At 36.8% G+C, this 20,397-nt stretch overlaps 1 protein-coding gene across 3 annotated transcripts in view; it reads right to left on the bottom strand.

Moving 5' to 3' along the window:
* Positions 1–20,397, bottom strand: part of RBPJ (recombination signal binding protein for immunoglobulin kappa J region) — a 107,228-nt gene that overhangs the window by 7,774 nt on the left and 79,057 nt on the right. For all 3 annotated transcript variants that reach the window (XM_012472429.2, XM_012472430.2, XM_064366207.1), the window contains 4 exons: positions 14,559–14,724; positions 9,433–9,607; positions 5,067–5,204; positions 4,802–4,914 (listed from right to left, as the gene is read on the bottom strand). In XM_012472429.2, coding sequence (XP_012327852.1) covers positions 4,802–4,914; positions 5,067–5,204; positions 9,433–9,607; positions 14,559–14,724 — 592 coding nt within the window. The remainder of the gene's footprint in view (positions 1–4,801; positions 4,915–5,066; positions 5,205–9,432; positions 9,608–14,558; positions 14,725–20,397) is intronic.

The raw sequence follows: 20,397 nt of genomic DNA, 5'->3' as shown, positions 1-20,397 counted from the left end.
GTGACAACGATCCAAACGCCTGTCTCTGCTTCCACAGCCACATCGCCATGCTCTCTTGTTCACACAGCAGCCAGATGTATGCTTCTAAACAGAAACGGGCCATCATGCCCTGTTTAAAACCCTCCAGTGGCTTTCTAACAAACAGAGATAACATGAAGTCCTTACCCTAGATACAGAGAGGGATCCTACAAAATCTTGCCTAGGGCTAACCTTACAGCTTAAGTTCCTGCCACTTGCCTTCTCCTCCTTCGGCTCTAGCTCCACTGGTTTGTTTACTAGTCCTCACACATCCTCTGCCTTCAGTTCTGTTTGCCTGAAATGCTCCTCACTCAGTTAGTGGTATGAGGTTTGTTCTTGGGTTCTTGCCGAGTTTAAAAGGAAGAAACTGAGGCCAACACAAGAAGATCCAATATGAAGGAATTTATTCAGGCTCCCGGGCGAGGTTCTGCGGTCCGACAGGAGGGGCCGGAGAAGTCGCACGGACTCCTCTCAGACGTGGGGTTTTATAGCGAGTGAAGGAGCTCGATTGGTTGTGGGAGAGCAGGACTGCTACTGGGTAAGGTTACAAGCCTTTGTTTGCATACAGGACTTGGCTACTATTGGTTAGAATTACTCGGCTGCTATTGGCTAGAAAAACTCGGCTGCTATTGGCTAGAAAGACTTAGCTGCTATTGACTAGAATCACAAGACCCCGCTTGCATACTGGGTTCTTTAAGGGAAAGCCAGGCTGTGCAAGAAGGGGAAAAGGGAACAACCCGAGCATGTCCGCGCTTTCGGAAAAAAGGCGGGTTGGCGGGGAGGGGGATGTGCGTCTGAGCTCCCGGCGAGGCAACGGGCCTTACAAGTGGTTGTTTGACTTCATTCTGGTCCCTCCAGATGGTGCCACTGCACTCCAGCCTGGGGGACAGAGTGACACTCCGTCTCATTAATTAATTAATTAATTCTGAAATTCAAAAAGACTTCCCTGATCTAAGTGCTCCTCCAATTCTCTAAGCCTTTATTATCTTGCTTTGTCTTCTCATCACTACATAAATCCCTTACATGGGTATTTGGCTTATCAAGCTACCAAAATATAAACTCCAGGAGGAGAGGCACTTGACTTTGCATGTCATTGTACCTCTAGCATCTAGACAGTGCCTGGCACACAGAAGGTGCTCAGGACTATTGTAGCTTGCATGTACACACGCACAAATGTAATGCTTTCCTCCACAATCTTTAATAGTAACCTCTGTGAAAATTAAATGAATCAGAATATGTAAAGATGCTTACAATAATGCTATTATGATGCAATGTATGGCTTTTATTGCTTGAGTCACACTTTGCTTATACTAAAAGATCATTTTGCTTCCACTAATCCACAACTGTATAAAGCCCCAATCTTTACAGTTAACATTTTTTATAATTACACATTTTTAGCTTTGTAGTTTATTAGAATTGTCATCCTACTAACACCACCAATTTTTGAGTTTAAAAAAGAGGCATTACACTTTTAGCAATTATATTTTCTAAGACAGTTGGTGAGACTAATTAAACTCAAGCAAAATGTTTCAAATCAGGCTGGGCGTGGTGGCTCATGCCTGTAATCCCAGCACTTTGAGAGACCAAGGCCAGCAGATTGCCTGAGGTCAGGGAGTTTGAGACAAGCCTGGCCAACATGGCAAAACCCCATCTCTACTAAAAATACAAAAATTAGCCAGGCATGGTGGCACACTCCTGTAGTCACAACTATTCAGGAGGCTGAGGCAGGAGAATCGCTTGAACCCAGGAGGCAGAAGTTGCTGTGAGCTGAGATTGCGCCACTGCACTCCAGCCTAGACGATCGAGTAAGACTCTGTCTTAAAAAAATAAAAAAGTTTCAAAACAATGCTAAAGTTTTAAAGCTGCATTTAAATTCTGTGAGGTTAGGATTTTGGGGAAATAACTGATTTTCTCAATGATGTAAGTCTAAAGCTTCCTTCCTCTAAGTCTATAGCACTCATTTACAAGTCTACGCCACAGGAGAATAGTAATTTTTCTACAGAACTGTTGCTGGTGTGCCCTACTGTTTCTCCACTAGCTAGTAAGAAGCACACTGAGAACATAACATGGGCCACAACTGGTTTTTCATTCATGATGATAGTTCTTTGGACATAGATATTGCTGAATAACCTAGCTCTTCTCAATAAAGAAACCAAAGCTGTCCAAAGATTGTACCGAGACCTTGCTTTGATGATTTCTAATTAAGAAAAGGAGGAAAGAAATTTAAGAAAACAAGTAGTACTAACTCTAATTTAAGCTATGTATGTGGTAGATTATGCGTCCAGAAAACATCAGGGGTTACTCCAATCCGCTTTCTCTTTGCTCTAAGCTGGTTCTATAGTCTGTTTGTACAGTATTTACTATACCCCTGAGGTTAAGTGGATATAGCCTAGCCCTAAAGGACAAGAAACATGTCTTATTCATATTCTTAAATACTATACCTACTGAACGCTCAGTAAATGTTGGTGAAGTTTATTTTATTGGGTTGTTCACCAAAGCAATGATGTACTTTTATACCTTACACTGAAGAACACTGACAAACCTTAGAAGTGGAGTGAAACCAGTGACACAACAGATCTTAAATAACACCCAACTCCTCGAGTATCTGACAACTTTGATCAGTACATGGGGTAAATGGCCAACTGAGGTTTCTCATTAACTGGCTAGATCTGTGTGGATTGTGGCTGCTTTGAGAGCACCCTAAAAACAGAATACTTTACTGAGACATTTATCCCATTAAAAGGTGGTCTTGGAGGGAGAGTGTTTTCCAAGCAAAGCTCTCAAATGAGGTTCATATTCTAGGAAGCATTAAATGCAACTTTCAGATAATAAGGTAGGATTATTCTTTTGAAGAGCCTATGAAAGTACAGGATGCTATCTCTGTTGAAAAAGGCATGTAAATGGAGGTCAAAGGAGGTAGGAAGTAATGCAGACATCTAAAATCTAGATATGATTTTGAGGAAACTAGTCAGAATTCCTCAGTCATGAAACCCCTAAAAAGATTTACTTATCAGCGTCTTAATAATGGTACTGTAACTTTTTCTAATAAGTTAACTTTTTATTGCAACATTTTTATATAAAGCCATATAGTTTTGAGTGGCTTCAATTAATGATGACTTAATAAAAACTTCAATTAATGATGACTTTCAAGCAAAGCAGACTACTGGTACTTTACAAACAACTGTAAATGAAAACACTGTTTTAAAATTTGGGGCTGTTTTGTAAGTGGTTCATATTGTAAACTATCGGTGATCGGAAGAATCATCCTCCGAAATTGTGTTTCTGCAATACAAGCATTTAACACCAAAGCAAACAAACATCATCCTTCGAACAGAGAAAATGAATGAGAAGAGAAAAAAATGAATAAATGCTGATTCAGATTTTTTGCTTACTTCTGTCTTCTGCTCTGTTTTTCATGCCCTTCATTCCCTAACATTACCCTTTTTATTATAATTTGTCTCAGCTGCAAAGCTTTACCGATTACTGTTACTATACTTCATGTCTTCTAACCTATTGCATTGAAATGGGAAATAAAATCACCTTGTACAATTATGACAGAGGGAAAAAAAACCAAAAAACAAAAAACGATAACAAAGAAATGAATCACTGGTTTAGAAAACTGTAGATCAACCCAGCCTCTGCTGAAATAGCTCCAGAAAATATAAGCCAGTGGAGTATTTCACCAAAAAAATAAATAGGCATGTTTAGAAACAATACTAAATGTTCTACTCGCCCAACCTCCTCCATCTGACCTTGAATCAAACTTAATCATAAATCCCCTTCATCTTTTAATATAAATAAATTGCATTGTTTCAGAAAAGAAGAAGGAAATTGGGAAGGGGGTGGCACTACAGAGGACTTTTCATTTTACTAGCAAAAGTAATTTTTACAGTTTCAAGATCTCCTTTTCTGTGGTTCTTGAGACAGGATCTCACTCTGTTGCACTAGCTAAAGTGCAGTGGCACAATCACCGCTCACTGCAGCCTTGACCTCCTGAGCTCAAGTTATCCTCCCACTTCCACTTGATACTACAGGTGTGCGCCACCACGCCTGACTAATTTTTTTTTCTTTTTATCGTAAAGACAGAGTCTGACTATGTTGCCAGGGCTAATCTCAAACTCCTCAGCTCAAGTGATACCAGGGCTAGTCACCTCTCCTTCTCCTGCCTTCACCTGTCAAAGTGCTGGGATTGCAGGTGTGAGCCACCATGCCTGGCTGAGTTTTAACATCTTCTATTGAACAAAAGCCCTAAATCTTATGCCCCTCTCCCAAAGTCAGAAATACCAATTTTATTTAAGTTTTAATAAATCTATCTTCTTGTGAGAGAGTAAGCTAACAAAAATTATGCTTATATTTTAAAAGGAATAAGAATTTCTTCTTTTTGAAAACTTGGTCCTACATTGGGATATGGCAGGTACCACAAAAAATGAATACAGTATATCGCTACATTAGTAAAGAAAAGAAACGCAATTTATAGTGCCCTCTACTGAACAGCTTCAGATAAACAGCCAAAAAGGAAATTGCCACCAAAATTTACTGGAAATCATTTAAGAAAAAAATCATTAAGAATGTACTTGTAAAAACTGGCTAATTACCTTAAGGCATTTTCAAAATAAGTTATGGTATAACTGTCAATTATAAACAGCAGTGATTACTAACATATTTTTTAAAATTAAAAGGCATAAAATTGAGGTATGTTTTTTACATTTGAATGTTGTGGCTTTCCTGTTTAAAGAATTAATTTTTACTTCATGTTATCACTAAAGCAAAAGAAGAGCCATACCAATCTTGGGAGTGCCATGCCAGTAACTGAGCACACAAGTTTGACTGTTTGTCCATAGTGGATATAGCCATCTCGGACTGTGAATTCTTCTCCTTCTGATTCATCATCATCCACTACAGTGGGTGGAAAAAGAAATCAAATTGTCATCTTTTTGAATTCATTTTATGATAAGGCAAATGACAAAACAATCTATCCATGTATCTCATTATCGAAAGAATTTAACAATTTCACACTAAAAACATTAAATGCACATTTTTATACTCACAGAGATGAATGTAAAATGCTCCCCACTGCTGTGAACTGGCATGAAAATTACCTCCTTCTACATGTAAGTATCTGGTACTAACTGTCTGGGATCGTAGTCGATTAAACAGAGCCACCTTTGTTCCTGAGGCAATGCATACTGCAAGAAAAAAACAGCTCTTATTTATGTGATTGGAGCAGAAGGTAGGGAAGGAGCACAAGAAGGAAATTCTGCTTGGCAGTTTATAATTATTCTTTATTATCATTTAACAGTTTGACAAATGTTTTCACCTTCCAAGACAATATAGATAATACCAAAAACAAAATCAAAGTAACTGTTACTAATAATATCCAGCTGATGATATCAAACATCCATAAAAATAGTTTTAAAGGGAAAGCTACACAGAATGTTTAATGTGGTGCTGATTATTAAAGAAAAAAATTTTTAAATAATAAATGTTAGTAGAAATTTAAATGACCTATTTAAATGATGTATTTCTAAATATACTGATAAGAAAATATCACTGAATGGAAGAGCACACTATACAATACTCTGTATACTGTAGTTCCATTAGGCAAATGTATATATTTTTAATATGTGTTTGCATCCAATTCCACAGAATACATGCATAGAAAAGGGACTAGAAGGATGTTTATCAAAGTTGATGACAAATGCCTCTGCATATTGTGATTTTAGAAAATCCTGCTTTCTTCTAAATACCTTAAAGTACTGTATGAAATTTCTTGAAAATAAGTCTATGTAAGCAGAAAAATATTCTGAATGTGAAATATGTTCTCAGCCATCAAGAAACTAATATTCAGTACAACCACAAAGTTAAAGCAGTTAATAAAACTGTGTTATTTGAAATGCAGGAGCACACCACCACCTATAAAGTAGGCTTTGCTTTTCAGCAAGAAAACAAGAACCAAAGGACAACAAACTTAAATCTGATCAAGATTCTAGACAATTCTCTCCTTGACCAAACTTTTAAGCAGGCTGCCTGAGCATTCAACTAGTATTCATCTTTGAGCCCTGTCATCAGTCTGTTTAGCACAGTTGTAGCAAGAATCCTCCTAAATTATCCCCTACTCTGAATCTATGATCACTTTAGCAGAAATCCTAAGTCAGGTCAGCAAGAAATCCCCTACCTGTGATGTCTCCTTTTAGTAAGTTTCCATCCATTGACCCTCTAACTCTGCTCCTTGGCTATACATCCCCAATTGTCTGTTGTATTTTGAAATGGAACTTAAGTCTTCTTTCCCCTATTGCAACAGTACTGAATGAAATCTGTCTTTCCAAATAGCACCCCCACTCTTATTTCTTTTTGACTCTACCAATTTATAGAAAATACGTTAATACCAAATAAATGAAATTGGCAAAATCCAGTATGTGAAAATCTCTAGTGGCCAAATGTCTCAACTTACTTGAATAAATTGCAAGAGTTGGGGGGTGTCCCTAAAGAATACTCAAGGACATGTCACAATATACACTGTACTACGTGGTAGATCTGAATTTTGATTCAAGCAATCTGATTTTTTAAATGACATTTTAGACCATTTTAAATTTGAACACTGATTAGATATGCATCAAACTAAAATAAGGGCAGAAGAAAGTGGGGCTGGAGTATGGGTATAGATGAAGATTGGTTGAATTTAAGATCACTGTTGAAGTTAGAGAATGAACATTAAGTTTCATTTTATGACGCAATTCTGTCTACTTGTGTTTGAAAATTTTTCATAAAAAAACTAAGTGATATTAGTGGACTGAATGAACTAAAATACAACCAATATAAAAAACCCGTGAGCTAATAATAAGACAAAATGAAAAGAAAGCAAGCAAAACAAGTACCCTAAAATCCCACTGGTCACTTTCAAGGAATATTATCATTATTCTGCAAATGAGTAAACAATCAAGCAGCTAATCCTGCCTTTTCATTACATACTACAATTGAAGCAGAGAGCTGATACGGCAAAGTTCCTCTTTGTAGAAAAAACTCCAGCTAACAAACGCAGAAGTTATGAATTTAAAAAATTAGAATATCACCATTTTGCAGCATTTAATAAAAGGGGTTTAAGCATCATCAATGGCTACTAAAACCATTAGGTTAACGTTTGCTGAGGAACTTTATGGATGGATTAGACTAACAAAAGCTGAAATACTATAATCGATCTTAACATGACAAAAAAATTGGATCATCAGATATTATGACTTTTGATCCAATGGAAATGAATGTATACTTTACCAACTAGTTCTGAAAGTTTTTATGTCTAACCACCAGTTCATGGAAAATAAGAGAGAGAGAGAGAGAGAGAGAGAGAGAGAGAAACACGTAATCTAAACCCAGAATATGGAAATTCCACAACAGGAAAAATGATCCAGTTTCTTCAACAAATAAATGACACATAAGGAAAACAAAGGTGAGAGAGGGTGAGAAGAAACTATTACAGACTAAAATGCATAGACCTTGTCTGAATCCATGTTTGAACAAAGCACTGTAAAACAAAACAAAGCAAAAAAACTATAAAAACATTGTTGGCCAATCTGATAAATCTGTACATGGAATAGGATATTAGATGGCATTAAAGAGCTGCTGTCAACTCTATTAGGTATAATGATGTTTCAAAAGAAAATGCATTATTAGTCACTATTGCAGAAATTCTGGTTGAAAGGACAGGATGAGATTTACATTAAAATATGCTAGCAATTAGAAGACGAAGAGGTGTTGGTGGTGATGGAGATAATGAAACAGAATTGATAAAACCTGTTGAGGCTAGGTGGATGGTTTCTCCCCTTTATACACATTTGAAAGTCTCAGCCAGCCACTGGCTCAAAATCCCAGCACTTTGGGAGGCCGAGGAGAGTGGATCACTTGAGGTCAGGAGTTCAAGACCATTCCCGCCAACATGGTGATGTAGAGATGGGGTGTCTCTATTGAAAAATACAAAAATCAACTGGGCGTGATGATGGGCCCCTGTAATCTCAGCTACTTGGGAAGCTGAGGCAAGGAGGATTGGTTGAACCCGGGAGATGGAGTTTGCAGCCTGGGCGACAGAGTGAGAGTCCATGTCAAAAAAAAAAAAGTCTCCATAATAAAAAGTTAAAAAAAGAAAAATGGGCGTGGAGGTTAAATTTATAATTCAAACAGACAGTATACTTCTTTGGTAGTCTAAAAATAGTCTGATGAGACAGCAGTCTCTGCCAGAGCAACCACATTACAAATTTTGTTTAGATTCTCAGGAAGGCCTGCCAAAGCCCATTTAATTAATAGTGTTTTTCAAAGGGATGCTTTTTGACATTGTGGGTAGATCAATTCTTTGTGGAATGGGAACTATCTTGAACATTGCAGGACATTTCAATTCAGCATCACAGACTCAAGACACCCAAAGCCAACATCACCCCCTGTAGTCACTGTAACAACAGAAAGAGAAAACTTCCCATTTCCCCAAAATGTCCCTGGGAGCACTGAGGAACCAGCTCTTGTTAAGAACTGCTTCATTAGACCACATACTGTTGATTTACAATTTTTTTAAAAAAAAAGAATAAAAAGGGCCACAAAAATATTAGTAAAGAATGAATTGGAGAAAAAGGAACACTTTTACACTGTTGGTGGGAGTGTTATTAGTTCAACCATATGGAAGGCAGTGTGGCAATTCCTCAAGGATCTAGAGACAGAAATTCCATTTGACCTAGCAATCCCGTTACTGGGTATATACCCAAAGGATTATAGATCGTTCTATTATAAAGACACATGCACACGTATGTTTGTTGAGGCGCTGTTTACAACAGCAAAGACTTGGAACCAACCCTAAACGCCCATCAGTGAGAGACTGGACGAAGAAAATGTGGCACATATACACCATGGAATACTCGCCATAACAAATGACGAGTTCATTTCCATTATAGAGACATGGATGAATCTAGAAACCATCATTCTCAGCAAACTGACACAAGAACAGAAAACCAAACACCAAGTGCTTTCACTCATAGGCGGGTGATGAACAATGGGAACACTTGGGCACAGGGAAGGGGACAACACTCACTGGGGTAGGTGGAGGGGGGAAGAGGGGAGGGACAGCAGGGGGCGGGGAGGGATAACACCAGGAGAAATGCTTGATGTAGGTGATGGGGCAGGGGGGTGGAGACAGCAAACCACCATGGCATGTATGTACTTATGTAACAATCCTGCAGGATGCAGGATGTGCACATGTACCCAGAGCCCAAAGTACAATTTAAAAAAAAATCTTGAAAAGGAAGAACAACAACAACAAAAAAGAATGAATAAATTGGCTATTGAAAAGGCAATTTTTAATTTAAAAAAGTCTCTTAATTATTTATTATTAATTATTAATGGTGGGAGTTGGAGACAAGAAAACTCAAGCATACATACAGTCAGCATTTTTCAATGACTGCTTCTTTTTGGAAGGTTTGGAGATGACTTTTATCCGCTTGCTGAGGAACACACCAATGTCATCACTATTGCCATAGAACATCTTTACAGACAACATGAAGTGCTTTCGCTTGTCTGAATCAGATATGTACAATGTTTTGGCTGTGCAATAGTTCTGTGGAAAAAAAAGGTAATGTTTTAATAGCAGCAAAAACTTGTTTGTTTATGTAGTACCTATAACTCAGAATGGCCATGGTTTAAGTGAAAATAAGTAACACAATTCCAATGGATAGCTGATAAAACCAACTACAAAAATTATCAACTGTAAAAATTACTGAAATTGATTTCTGAAAAGTACAAAACCTTCCTTATAAAGTCTATAAAACACAAACACTGTCATCTATTGTATCATCTTTAAAAGACCATTTTAAAAAATAGTCCTTTCTTGTTTTATATAGCTCTACAACTGTGCCATGGAATTATCACTCAATGTTACAGCAGTAATTTTTAAAAGCGGAATTTTTACAGTTAAAAAAATCAATGACTATCTTTCTGCAAAATACATATATATATATATATATATATATATATATATATATATATATGGCTATCAGAATTCAACAGAATTATGTAAAAGATTTTAGCAGTTCTCAAAATAGTGCATAGAATGTTTTTCTTTATATAGCCGAAAGCTAGAGTAATCACTTCTAAGTTTGAGGAAAACAATCACTTATAAGTTTGAGGAAAACAAAGTGGATGACTACAAAATATCTTAAACCAGAAAGAGATTTAAGTATACTTTAAAGAACTATTTTTAAAATGATTAACTTTGCCCAAAAGGACCAGTCATATTGTATTACCAAAAGAAGTTAATTTAAAGGTAATAGAGAAAATGCTCAAGGCATTATGTACATCAGTTTATCAGAATTCAAATTTTGATAACTGAAAAGATAGTATTAAAGAGTTACAGCACTTTACAAACAGCAAAGACACTTCAAAATGCTACTGCTTATATTATATGAGACAATTCTAAAATCTTTCCTATTCTGTTGATCCCTGTGTATTAGGGAGGGGTCTAAATTACTATGCTTTTCCAGATAGGATAAATGATGCTGAAACACAGTGTAAGTATCTAAAATATCTGAATTATATTTTTTAAAAGATCAACATTCTGCTTTAAAATTAAGCTAAACAAGTTTCTTCAACTACCTCTGCTGTATCTTCCTTTTAAAAAGCAGAGCAAATGCTACTCAGGAAACAGTTAATGCCTTCTAGGTTTTTATCTTTAAAATTTTACTCACAGACAGCCTTGGCAGCAGACAAAATTACTGCGATTACTGTATTTCTCATAGCAAAGCTATATGAGAAAATTCAGGTGCCATCTTGAACATTATACATTCAATTAAGTTTTTAAAAATCAAAAGTTTGGTAAACGCTTTGAGAGATTCTGCTCCGTAGAAGGCAAAAATAAGATAAAGCTAATCATGGTAATAATAAAAATAAAAACAGGCCGGGGTGGTGGCTCATTCCTGTAATCCTAGCACTTTGGGAGGCCGAGGTGGGCAGACTGCTTGAGTCCAGAAGTTCGAGACCAGCCTGGACAACATGGTAAAACCCCATCTCTATGAAAAACACAAAATTTATCCAGGCATGGTGGTGCAAGACTGTAGTCCCAGCTACTCAGGAGGCTGAGGTGGGAGGGTCGATTGAGCCCAGGAGGCAGAGGTTGTAATGGGCTGTGATCCTACCACTGCACTCCAGCCAGGGTGACAGAGCGACATCCTGTCTCAAAATGAATAAAGAAACAAAAAATAACAGCACTTTGCAGTCACATTACTCCTTGCACCCAAGATCTCCAACACATTCAGAGACAGCATCTGTGAGCTGCTATACCCATGGGTCTGCCATACTCTTAAAAATGACAACACTGAAGTAACGTCAAATTAAGCCTAAACAATGAAATTGTTCTAGACCATAAGATGAAGTCTATGAAAAAGGGTATCAAGGTACTAAAGCAGACAGTCACAGGAAGCAAAAATGAAATGTATATCTAAATGAAGGGAATCATATTCTAATGGGAAAGCTTAAAAATGTTGATTGCTTAATTTTTAGTGTTAAAATTAAAAGGTAAGCTCCATATCAGGAAAGAGAAAATAACTTAAATCTAGCATAAATAGTACATATCCGCAAACAAGAAAGGAAAAAAAGAAAAGGTTGGATAATAAGACCTACACACAAAGAACTGCATTTTGTTTAGAAAAAACTAACATACATATATCTCCTTGGAAAGAAATGAAATATATCCCTAGCTACAATGAGTAGTTTGAATCCACAAAAATCAGAACCAAGATAACTTTATGGCAACTATTATTTTTAAAAAATTCTAAGGCCACTGACCACAAACTACTCAAATTCCATTAAGAAGTAAAAAGTCACTGACTCATAGAAAATAAGCAAATAAAACTAAAATTACATTTGCCTTGCTTTTCTAAAAGGCTAAATTAGCTAATGGAATTCTAGAAGAGAAAATGGCATATAATTATCTCTCTAGAAACACTCTTTGAAAACAAGACCTTTAGGCAATAAAGACATTGCCCTGAAAGGAAGAAGAAATACCAAATCTAATGCTGCAAAGTGATACTGCAGAAATGTTTGAATTACAGAAACAAAATGTTAGCAAGAGTATATGATGTTTAATAATAAGAAAAACACAAGTGTGTTAAGTAATCCTTGTTGCACAACCTACCTAGCTACACCTATATAAAATATAAAATTTTTAAAAGTTTTTAACAAATTAAAAACATTAAACAAAATCTGAGATGCAACATATTACCTACAGACAGCCAAACGTCATAGCCATAAATTTAAAGGGCTAGATAGACTAGAATTTTGTTGTAGTAAATATTTAAAAGTAATTTTTGTATTTAAGTATAAATATCAAAAAATGCAAAATGAATTTTCCATATTTCTCAATGACTAATTGTATCACTTACTGAATAGACTATTGAAAGAAAATGGTATTTCCTTCAGTGAATGGAGGTTAAGCAAGGCATACAAGAGCAAAGTGCCTCTTACTGAAGCTCAGCATCCACTGCTCAGGACATCTTTGCCTACCTTGGTCAAAATCATGTTATTATACCTTTATGCTCTAAGCACACGATTATATATATATTTTTTCTGTGTGGGATGCCTTCTATTGACTCTCACCAGTCTTACTTTACAAAAACTTCCCTATTAGCATTTTTCCTTAAAATTAACATATAATTTTGACTTACAGATACTGTACTATCCTATTACTAGGTATTTTAAATACTAGTTAAATGCTCAAGCTTTCAGGTATTCTATTCCTCTTCTGCCAGTTTCTAGGCCTTAGGGAAAGGGTATACTGTGGAAGTTAAAGAAAAATATAATCAAAAACAGCCGTAAGATCTCCATGTTGAGGGAGCCCCTGAAGTACAAAATTTTAATGTAACACTACTAAGCCACAATGCTGCGAAAGGTAAGCAGTGGTACTATTGGTTGGTTTGTTTGGTATTACTTTACTTAAAATTACTGGAAGCTGGAACTGGTTAAAATGAGCATGAAGTAGGATTAAACAGTTACATACACAGGTAGCTAGAATCCCTAGCTTCTCACTACCTATCTGATCCACTCATTCACAGTACTGAATGTCTACATGTGAAGCCTGGAGGCATGTAACTCTGAGACTTCCTAGGTAACAAGAAAACAGATGAGACAAGACTAAGATCTATTAGATCAACCCACCACTTAAATATATTCGTTACTTTAGCTCAGGGGTCATAATTTAGAAATAGTTTTACTGGTTTAAGATGAAACAACTTTTATTGTAGTAAGTATTATCCCAAATCTAATTTAAAATATATAGTCAACAAATCTTACTGACAAAAACTATAAAGATATAAATGACATACAAATAGCTAAATTTGAAGGAGGCTGATATTAAGACCTGTAGTACTATCTGTAAAATGACTAAAATTGAATTTGAGAATACAAATCCCCTAGCTCACCTCCCTCAACACTACTTCCAACCTATATCCCTAGTGCCAACTAAAAGCAAACACTAAAATATTCAACAAAGATTTATCAAATAATGAAATAGCTGTTTATGCACTATTTTAGAAGACATTTATATAGTCATTGAGATCAGACTAACCATTTTCCAAATTATAGGTAGCAAGGAAAAATAAAATCACAGCTAAATTCTAAGTGAATAAAAAACTTTCAATACTAAAGGTACAGATTGGCTGGACATGGTGGCACATGCCTGTAATCCAAGCACTTTGGAAGGCTGAGGTGGGTGGATTGCTTGAGCTCAGGAGTTCAAGACCAACCTAGGTAACATGGCAAAACCCTGTCACTACCAAAAAAAATTAGCCAGACATGGTGATGCACACCTATGGTCCCAGCTACTTGGGAGGTAGAGGTTGCAGTCAGCCAAGATTGCACCACTGCATTCCAGCCTGGGTGATGGAGTAAAACTCCGTCTTAGGAAAGGAAAAAAAAAAAGGTATAGCTTGACTGACTGCTTTCTAAATTCAGAAAATTAGTAAAACTAGTTGATAAATTGTTTTCCCTAGAAATTAAAGAACCTGCACCACACACTAAAATTTGAGTAAAGCCAACTGTGGCTGTTCTTGTCTAGAGTATCACTCTGCTTCACACTGATGTTGAGTAAACGTTTATGATCTTTATAACCCAGATAAATGTTTCCCAAAATATCATTATATCTAGTATAAAACTAAGATTAAGACAGCAGAGTAAAACATTACTGAACAGTGTATTTTTGTTGACATTTGAGTATCAAACCTCTGTCAAACAGAAGATGAGCATCCAGCCTCCTCAATTTATTACTGGCTTCCAACAGAAATCGGATTTATAGTCTGCTAAAACTGCTTGCAAGCTGAGGAAGCTTTCTGCATGCCACCTTCCGATGTCAGCAGCTTAAGCTTCAGGAATGACTAGACCAAAGTTATCTGAGAGACATATTTTTTGGTCCTGTTACCAACAGCTATTAAAGAAAGAAATCTCCATCACAAAAATGAATATGAAAACTATATTCTGGTCCCATGGTACCCCTTTCTGATGAACTAGCAGTCTTGATTTACCTTTCCTTCCAAGTTTAGCTGCTGCATTTCTTGGTCACTATTTCCTATCCCAATAAATGCACACGGTTGAGACTCTTGTTCAGAACAACCATCACGTTCCATTTGTTCTTTTTTTTTCTTCCATCCACTGCCCATAAGATATACACAAGGAGGAGGGCAAAAAAACCTGAAGAAGAATGGGGAAAAAAGCCAAAAAGCACAAATCAGTTACATTCAAGAAAGCACTTCCTTTTCTTGAACATTATGAATACAAAATCATATTGAAATGCACCTATTTCCCAATGAAAAATTTTGGTGAAGCGTTTTGTAATGCAAATAATCATGCGCTCGGCACAGAAATCAAGACTTCTACAATGACTATATCTGTTCAGGTAAAATACTGGAATTGCGTGTACAGTTACTTTTTAGAGTACAGAACTTATCTTTGTATTTTCATATGGCTCAGAGTTCTAAACTACTGGAATTCAGCAAATCCAGTGTACTCTAACACATTAAAAGCATGATAAACCACTATAAAATCTGTAATTACTAATTAAGGCTTATTCAAAATGACAAAATCATTAATGAGTGACATTATTGTTATGGATACTGCATTTAACTTTATGTGGTAATTAACCTGGAAAATTGTATTCAAGCATTGTCCCAAGTAGAAACATCCAAAATATTAATAGAACTAAGTAAAAGAGTCAAAAGTAAATGGATATTCTGATTATGAGAATTGCTGTGTTTTATATAGCTTGGAATTTTATATATACCTGAAACACCTGCTGCACTGTAGATATCTGAGAAATGTTTCATGCAAAAAGAACAAAACACCATATTCTTTCAACCCATAGACAACCACAGGTTTGTTTTGTCTGTTGTCAAAAACCACCCTCAAGTTCTTTTGAGAATGACTTTCTCATAATCTTTTCTTTAGCAATTAAAAATATTATCTATTGCAAAGCCTAGCTCCAGGCTCATATTTTACATAGTTTAGACCATCAATCCAGTCCTTACATAGGGTGTAAATTCGCATTTGCGCAATTATAATGCTGATTTAGACATACTTTAAAACATCTGTGTCATATCTCTCTGGGGGCCTGAAAACTCAAATTAACTACATTAGCCACATAAGTAATATAAATGGGTGAACAGGGTATACAATAAACAGGAATATCCAGGCTGGGAACGGTGGCTCATGCCTATAATCCTAGCAATCTGAGAGGCAGAAGCAGGTGAATTGCTTGAGCTCAGAATTTTGAGACCAGCCTGGGCAACATGGCAAAACCTTGTGTCTACAAAACAATGCAAAAATTAGTGGGCATGGTGGCAGGAACCTACAGTCCCAACTACTAGGGTGGCTGAGGTGGGAGGACCACCTGAGCCTGGGAGGTCAAGGCTGCAGTGAGCTGTGACAATGTACCTGCACTCCAGCCTGGATGAGAGTGAGACTCTGTTTCAAAACAATAATAATAATAATAATAATTAGGAATATCCTTTAGTTAGGAATATCTTTAGTTTAGAACCAAAGAAGTTGGTTCTTTCCCTTCTTTCTTGAAACACACAGCCTCCTAGTCACTTTCACTTTTTGTACCGTTACTGTATTAGTACATAAAATTGCTTAATTTTCTTAATGCTAATGTAAGAAAACCTGGAGCTTATATGCAACGATAATCAGCTACTGGTGTGTATATACCCGCTTACATTCACGTAGCTGAACTATGGGTATGCAGGCATAGTGTTGGTCCCATAATTGTTCAATAGATGCCTGAAATCAAATTTTATATGAAATACCTTTTTTTTTCAAATTTGGCAACTGATTTATATTTATTAACACTCTGTAGGCCAACAATATGCAGACTAAAAGAAAGAAACTTTATGTGCATATATGCATGTGTATACGGACAGCAGCAGGCTGGATCTGGCTCTCAGGTCTTCCTGAAGGTGGGAATATCTACTTCTTGTTTGCTTCCTCCTCAGTCTCTACAATACTATCTACTGAACTGACTCTGAATATATAATGATACCTGCCTTTTGCTCAGCCCTAAACAGACTACTTTAGAGGCAAGTTACATATGACTTACAAGAAGTAAGCTGGGTTTATTTAATATTAATTAATTCTCCAAATTATTTATTACAGCCTGAGTATGTCACAGATACTGGAGATACAGTAGTAAAAATAACCAAAAGAAAACCTAAACAAAATTCCTGTCCTCATGGAGCTTACACTCTAATAGGAGAAAGGTAACAAAAACAGATAAATGAGTAAATAATGTGCATATGTATGGAGAGAAAAAAATAAAGGAGGCAAGGGGTACCTGAAATGGGGACAACCCGAGGTGGCCAGGAAAAGCTTCCTTAAGATGATGACTTTGAATCATAACCTAAAGTCATGTGGCCATCTGGGGCAAGAGCATTTCCACAGAGGAAAGAGTCAGTGCAAAGGCTCTGAGGTAGAAAGGACTGACCAACAGTGGGGAAACAACCAACAGAACCAAGTGGCTGGAGTAGAGAGCAGGAGGAGCATTAACAGGCAGCAAAGCCAGAGATAATGGACAAGTGGACCAAGGAGGCCCTAGGGATTTAATGGAGTGAGGAGGGAAGCCTCTGTAGTCCTCTCATATTTATCTAATCCAATAGTAAAGAGCAGTTTTCATCCTTGTATACTTACACTAAGGCCAAGGATATAAAGGTCACAGCCAAGGTAAAGGGCTCAGTTCCAGGTCACTCTAAGTTTGGAGGGAAGCCTGGATTAGCTGGGCTAGTTTTGGAGTGGGTTCAGTTCAAGTCTACAAAGGGGAGCTTTCTGGCTTTTAATGCTGGGAGTCACCCAATGCTTACTATGGCACAGAGTCAAATACCTAGGCTGGCACACTCTCAGGAGGTTGAGAAGGCATCAGTTTTGGAAACAAATCTCCTGTTAGATTTTATTGAACACTGAAGTTCAGACTCCTTAGTAAACTGGTGTATCAGCTATAAAACTCAAAGAGCTGTGCTTTAGTATATCTCGTGGATTCCTTATCTAAAATGCTTGGGACCAATAGTGTTTTGAATTTTTTTTTTCCAGATCTTGGATTGTTTGCATTTATACTGAGGGCTGAACATCCTAAATCTAAAATGCTTCAGGCTGGGCACAGTGACTCATGCCTGTAATTCTAGCACTTTGGGAGACTGAGGTGGGCAGATCACTTGAGGCCAGGAGTTCCAGACCAGCCTGGCCAACATGGCAAAATGCTGTCTCTACTAAAAATACTAAAATTAGCCAAGCATGGTGGCACATGCCTGTAGTCCCAGTTAGGAGGCTGAGGCACGAGAATCGTTTGAACCCGGGAGGAGGGGGTTGCAGCAAGCCAAGATCACGCCACTGTACTCCAGTCTGGATGACAGAGTGAGACTCTTGCAGGGTCATGTTGGCACCCAGGGTTTTCAGATCTTGGAGCATTTTGGATTTTTTGGATTGAGAATGCACAACCTGTATACCAAATACAATAATCAAATCTCAATGAGCTATCATAAATGGTACTTTTTAATTTCACATTGGAAAAATATAAAGAGAGCTAAATTGATAAAAGAATGAATAGTACTGGTTTTCTCAAAAGCACTGTGACAAAATACATGAAATGGTAAAAATCAGGTTGATAAAAAACTCTCTACTCAAAACACTGACCAAAAGGTTCTATCTTGAAAGTGTTCTCCAACTATGTAATAAATAGAAGAAAAATGAAGACTTTTCAATAGGCTCTGAGTCTTTAAAAAAAAAAGTCAACACACAATTATTTCAAAAAGCCATCATGGAAGTAGCAAATCCAATATAATCTAAACACTGAAATTATTTCTGTATTGCTGATGGAATCACATCTTAAACATCCCAATATCATCATCCCCAAAATACAGCAAATGAATCAAGTTGTTACTCAGACTTCAGTAACAATACAGTGATTGAATAAAAGCATAGATACAAAAAAAAAAAAAAAAGGGCAAGAATACAGGCAAAAGAAACTAAAGGGAGTGGGGTAAAAATAAAAGGCCAACAAATTAACAGAAGAAAACTTAAATACATCTTTATTTATTTATTTATTCAATTTTAAAGACAGAGTCAGAGTTTCACTATGTTGCCCATGCTGGTCTTGAAGTCCTGGTCTCAAGAGATCCTCTTGTCTTGGCCTCTCAAAGTGTTGGGATTACAGGCGTGAACCACTGCACCTGGCCTAAAATATATCTTACGTGGTGTATTTTAGGCCAGGTGTATGAAACCAACATTTTTTTTTAAATTTGGGCAGTTGGTCAATATGTATCAGACACTCAGTGAAAAGTCTGACCAGTAAGTGGTTAGCTTACAGAGTTTAACTGCTGCTATAAAAAGATATCCTATGAAATACATTGCCTTTATTTTCTCATCTTTCCCAGCAGCTCTATCACCTATGACAAACAATACTTTCTCGGCCACTTGGTGGCGATATGCACACATTTAAGATTTTATTCCTTTCATAGTTGTCTTTATTTTCAAAGACTGTTTCAACAACTCTTCTCTCAGATCTTGAGATGATGTCTGAAAACTGCCTTAAAAATTCAAAGAAGGTTTTTTGTCCATCTTGATATATAAAGTAAGTTAGGTTAACAGAATCCAAACTCACGACATTTGCATTATCTCGCTATCTTTGCAGAATGACTACTAACCTATGATGATTATTCAGTTCACAAGGACCATATTTAGGAACTTTTTGCATACCACAATTATGCCAATTAACACAAATCTCAATATGACTTCAGAATCAGTCTAAATGGCTTTACTGTTAATTGTTTCAACAGAATCGTTACTGCTACTACTTCCTTCGAGAAAGCTGAATGTTAATATGTCAAATGATGTATTAACATTTCCTCTAGATAAAATAATCTTTTAAAAAGTGTACTTTTTAACTTGAGAACACCTTAATGAGAAATTAATCACTAATATAAATGGAGTAACTAGATGTGCCTTGCAAATAAATATTAGTTATTAGTTACCATACTTAATATTAAAAATAATTTAAAACTTGGGGATAAAATTTCCTAACCAAGTATTTTTAAGCATTACTCACTGGAGTTATTTTGATGCCAAAAAGGCATAGCCAAGAGGACTGTGATCATGCCCCCAGGTAACCTCACGCCTTATGCCTTTGCATCTCTTCAAAAGGGCCTGAACCAGGATCACCAAGAAAGAAGGAAGATCTTCTCTTCCTACTGTGACACTCCACCAACAAGTAAGAGCCCAGAACTCTTCTCTGAATCCAGCAGTTTGCCAGACATCTGGAGGGGCAGACTAGCATTAGCAGTCCCTTACTAACATCTGTTTTTTTTTTTTTAACAATCAACTACATTTAATGGGTTTCCCCTTTATTATAAAGTAATGGATGTCTACTTTGAAATTTTTAACACAACAAATCAGTAAAAATAAAGGAAAGTAGTTACTCTGGCCTTTTCATCATTTTTGTTCATTTTTTAGACAACTTCAAAGTTTAGATTCTTCAAACTTTCTTTTGACTGGGGTTTTAGACCAGCTAGGCCATGCCCAAACAATACAGAGAAATTGAAAACAGGCTGGGTGCAGTGGCTCACGCCTGTAATCCCAGCACTTTGGGAGGCTGAAGTGGGCAGATCACAAGGTCAGGAGTTCAAGACCAGCCTGGCCAACATGGTGAAAGCCCATCTCTACTAAAAATACAAAAATTAGCTGGGCGTGGTGGTAGGCACCTGTAATCCCAGCTACTCAAGAGGCTGAGGCGGGAAAATCATTTGAACTTGGAAGGCGGAGGTTGCAGTGAGCCAAGATCGCAGGCAAGACTCCGTCTCAAAAACAATTTAAAAATTAAAGCTACTA

This window comes from Aotus nancymaae, unplaced genomic scaffold (genome assembly GCF_030222135.1).
Source record: "Aotus nancymaae isolate 86718 unplaced genomic scaffold, 86718_ANA_hifiasm-v0.15.2.pri h1tg000006l, whole genome shotgun sequence".
NCBI lineage: Eukaryota > Metazoa > Chordata > Mammalia > Primates > Aotidae > Aotus > Aotus nancymaae.
Note: the sequence above shows the minus strand (reverse complement) of the source record. Positions and strands in the feature narration are given on the sequence as shown.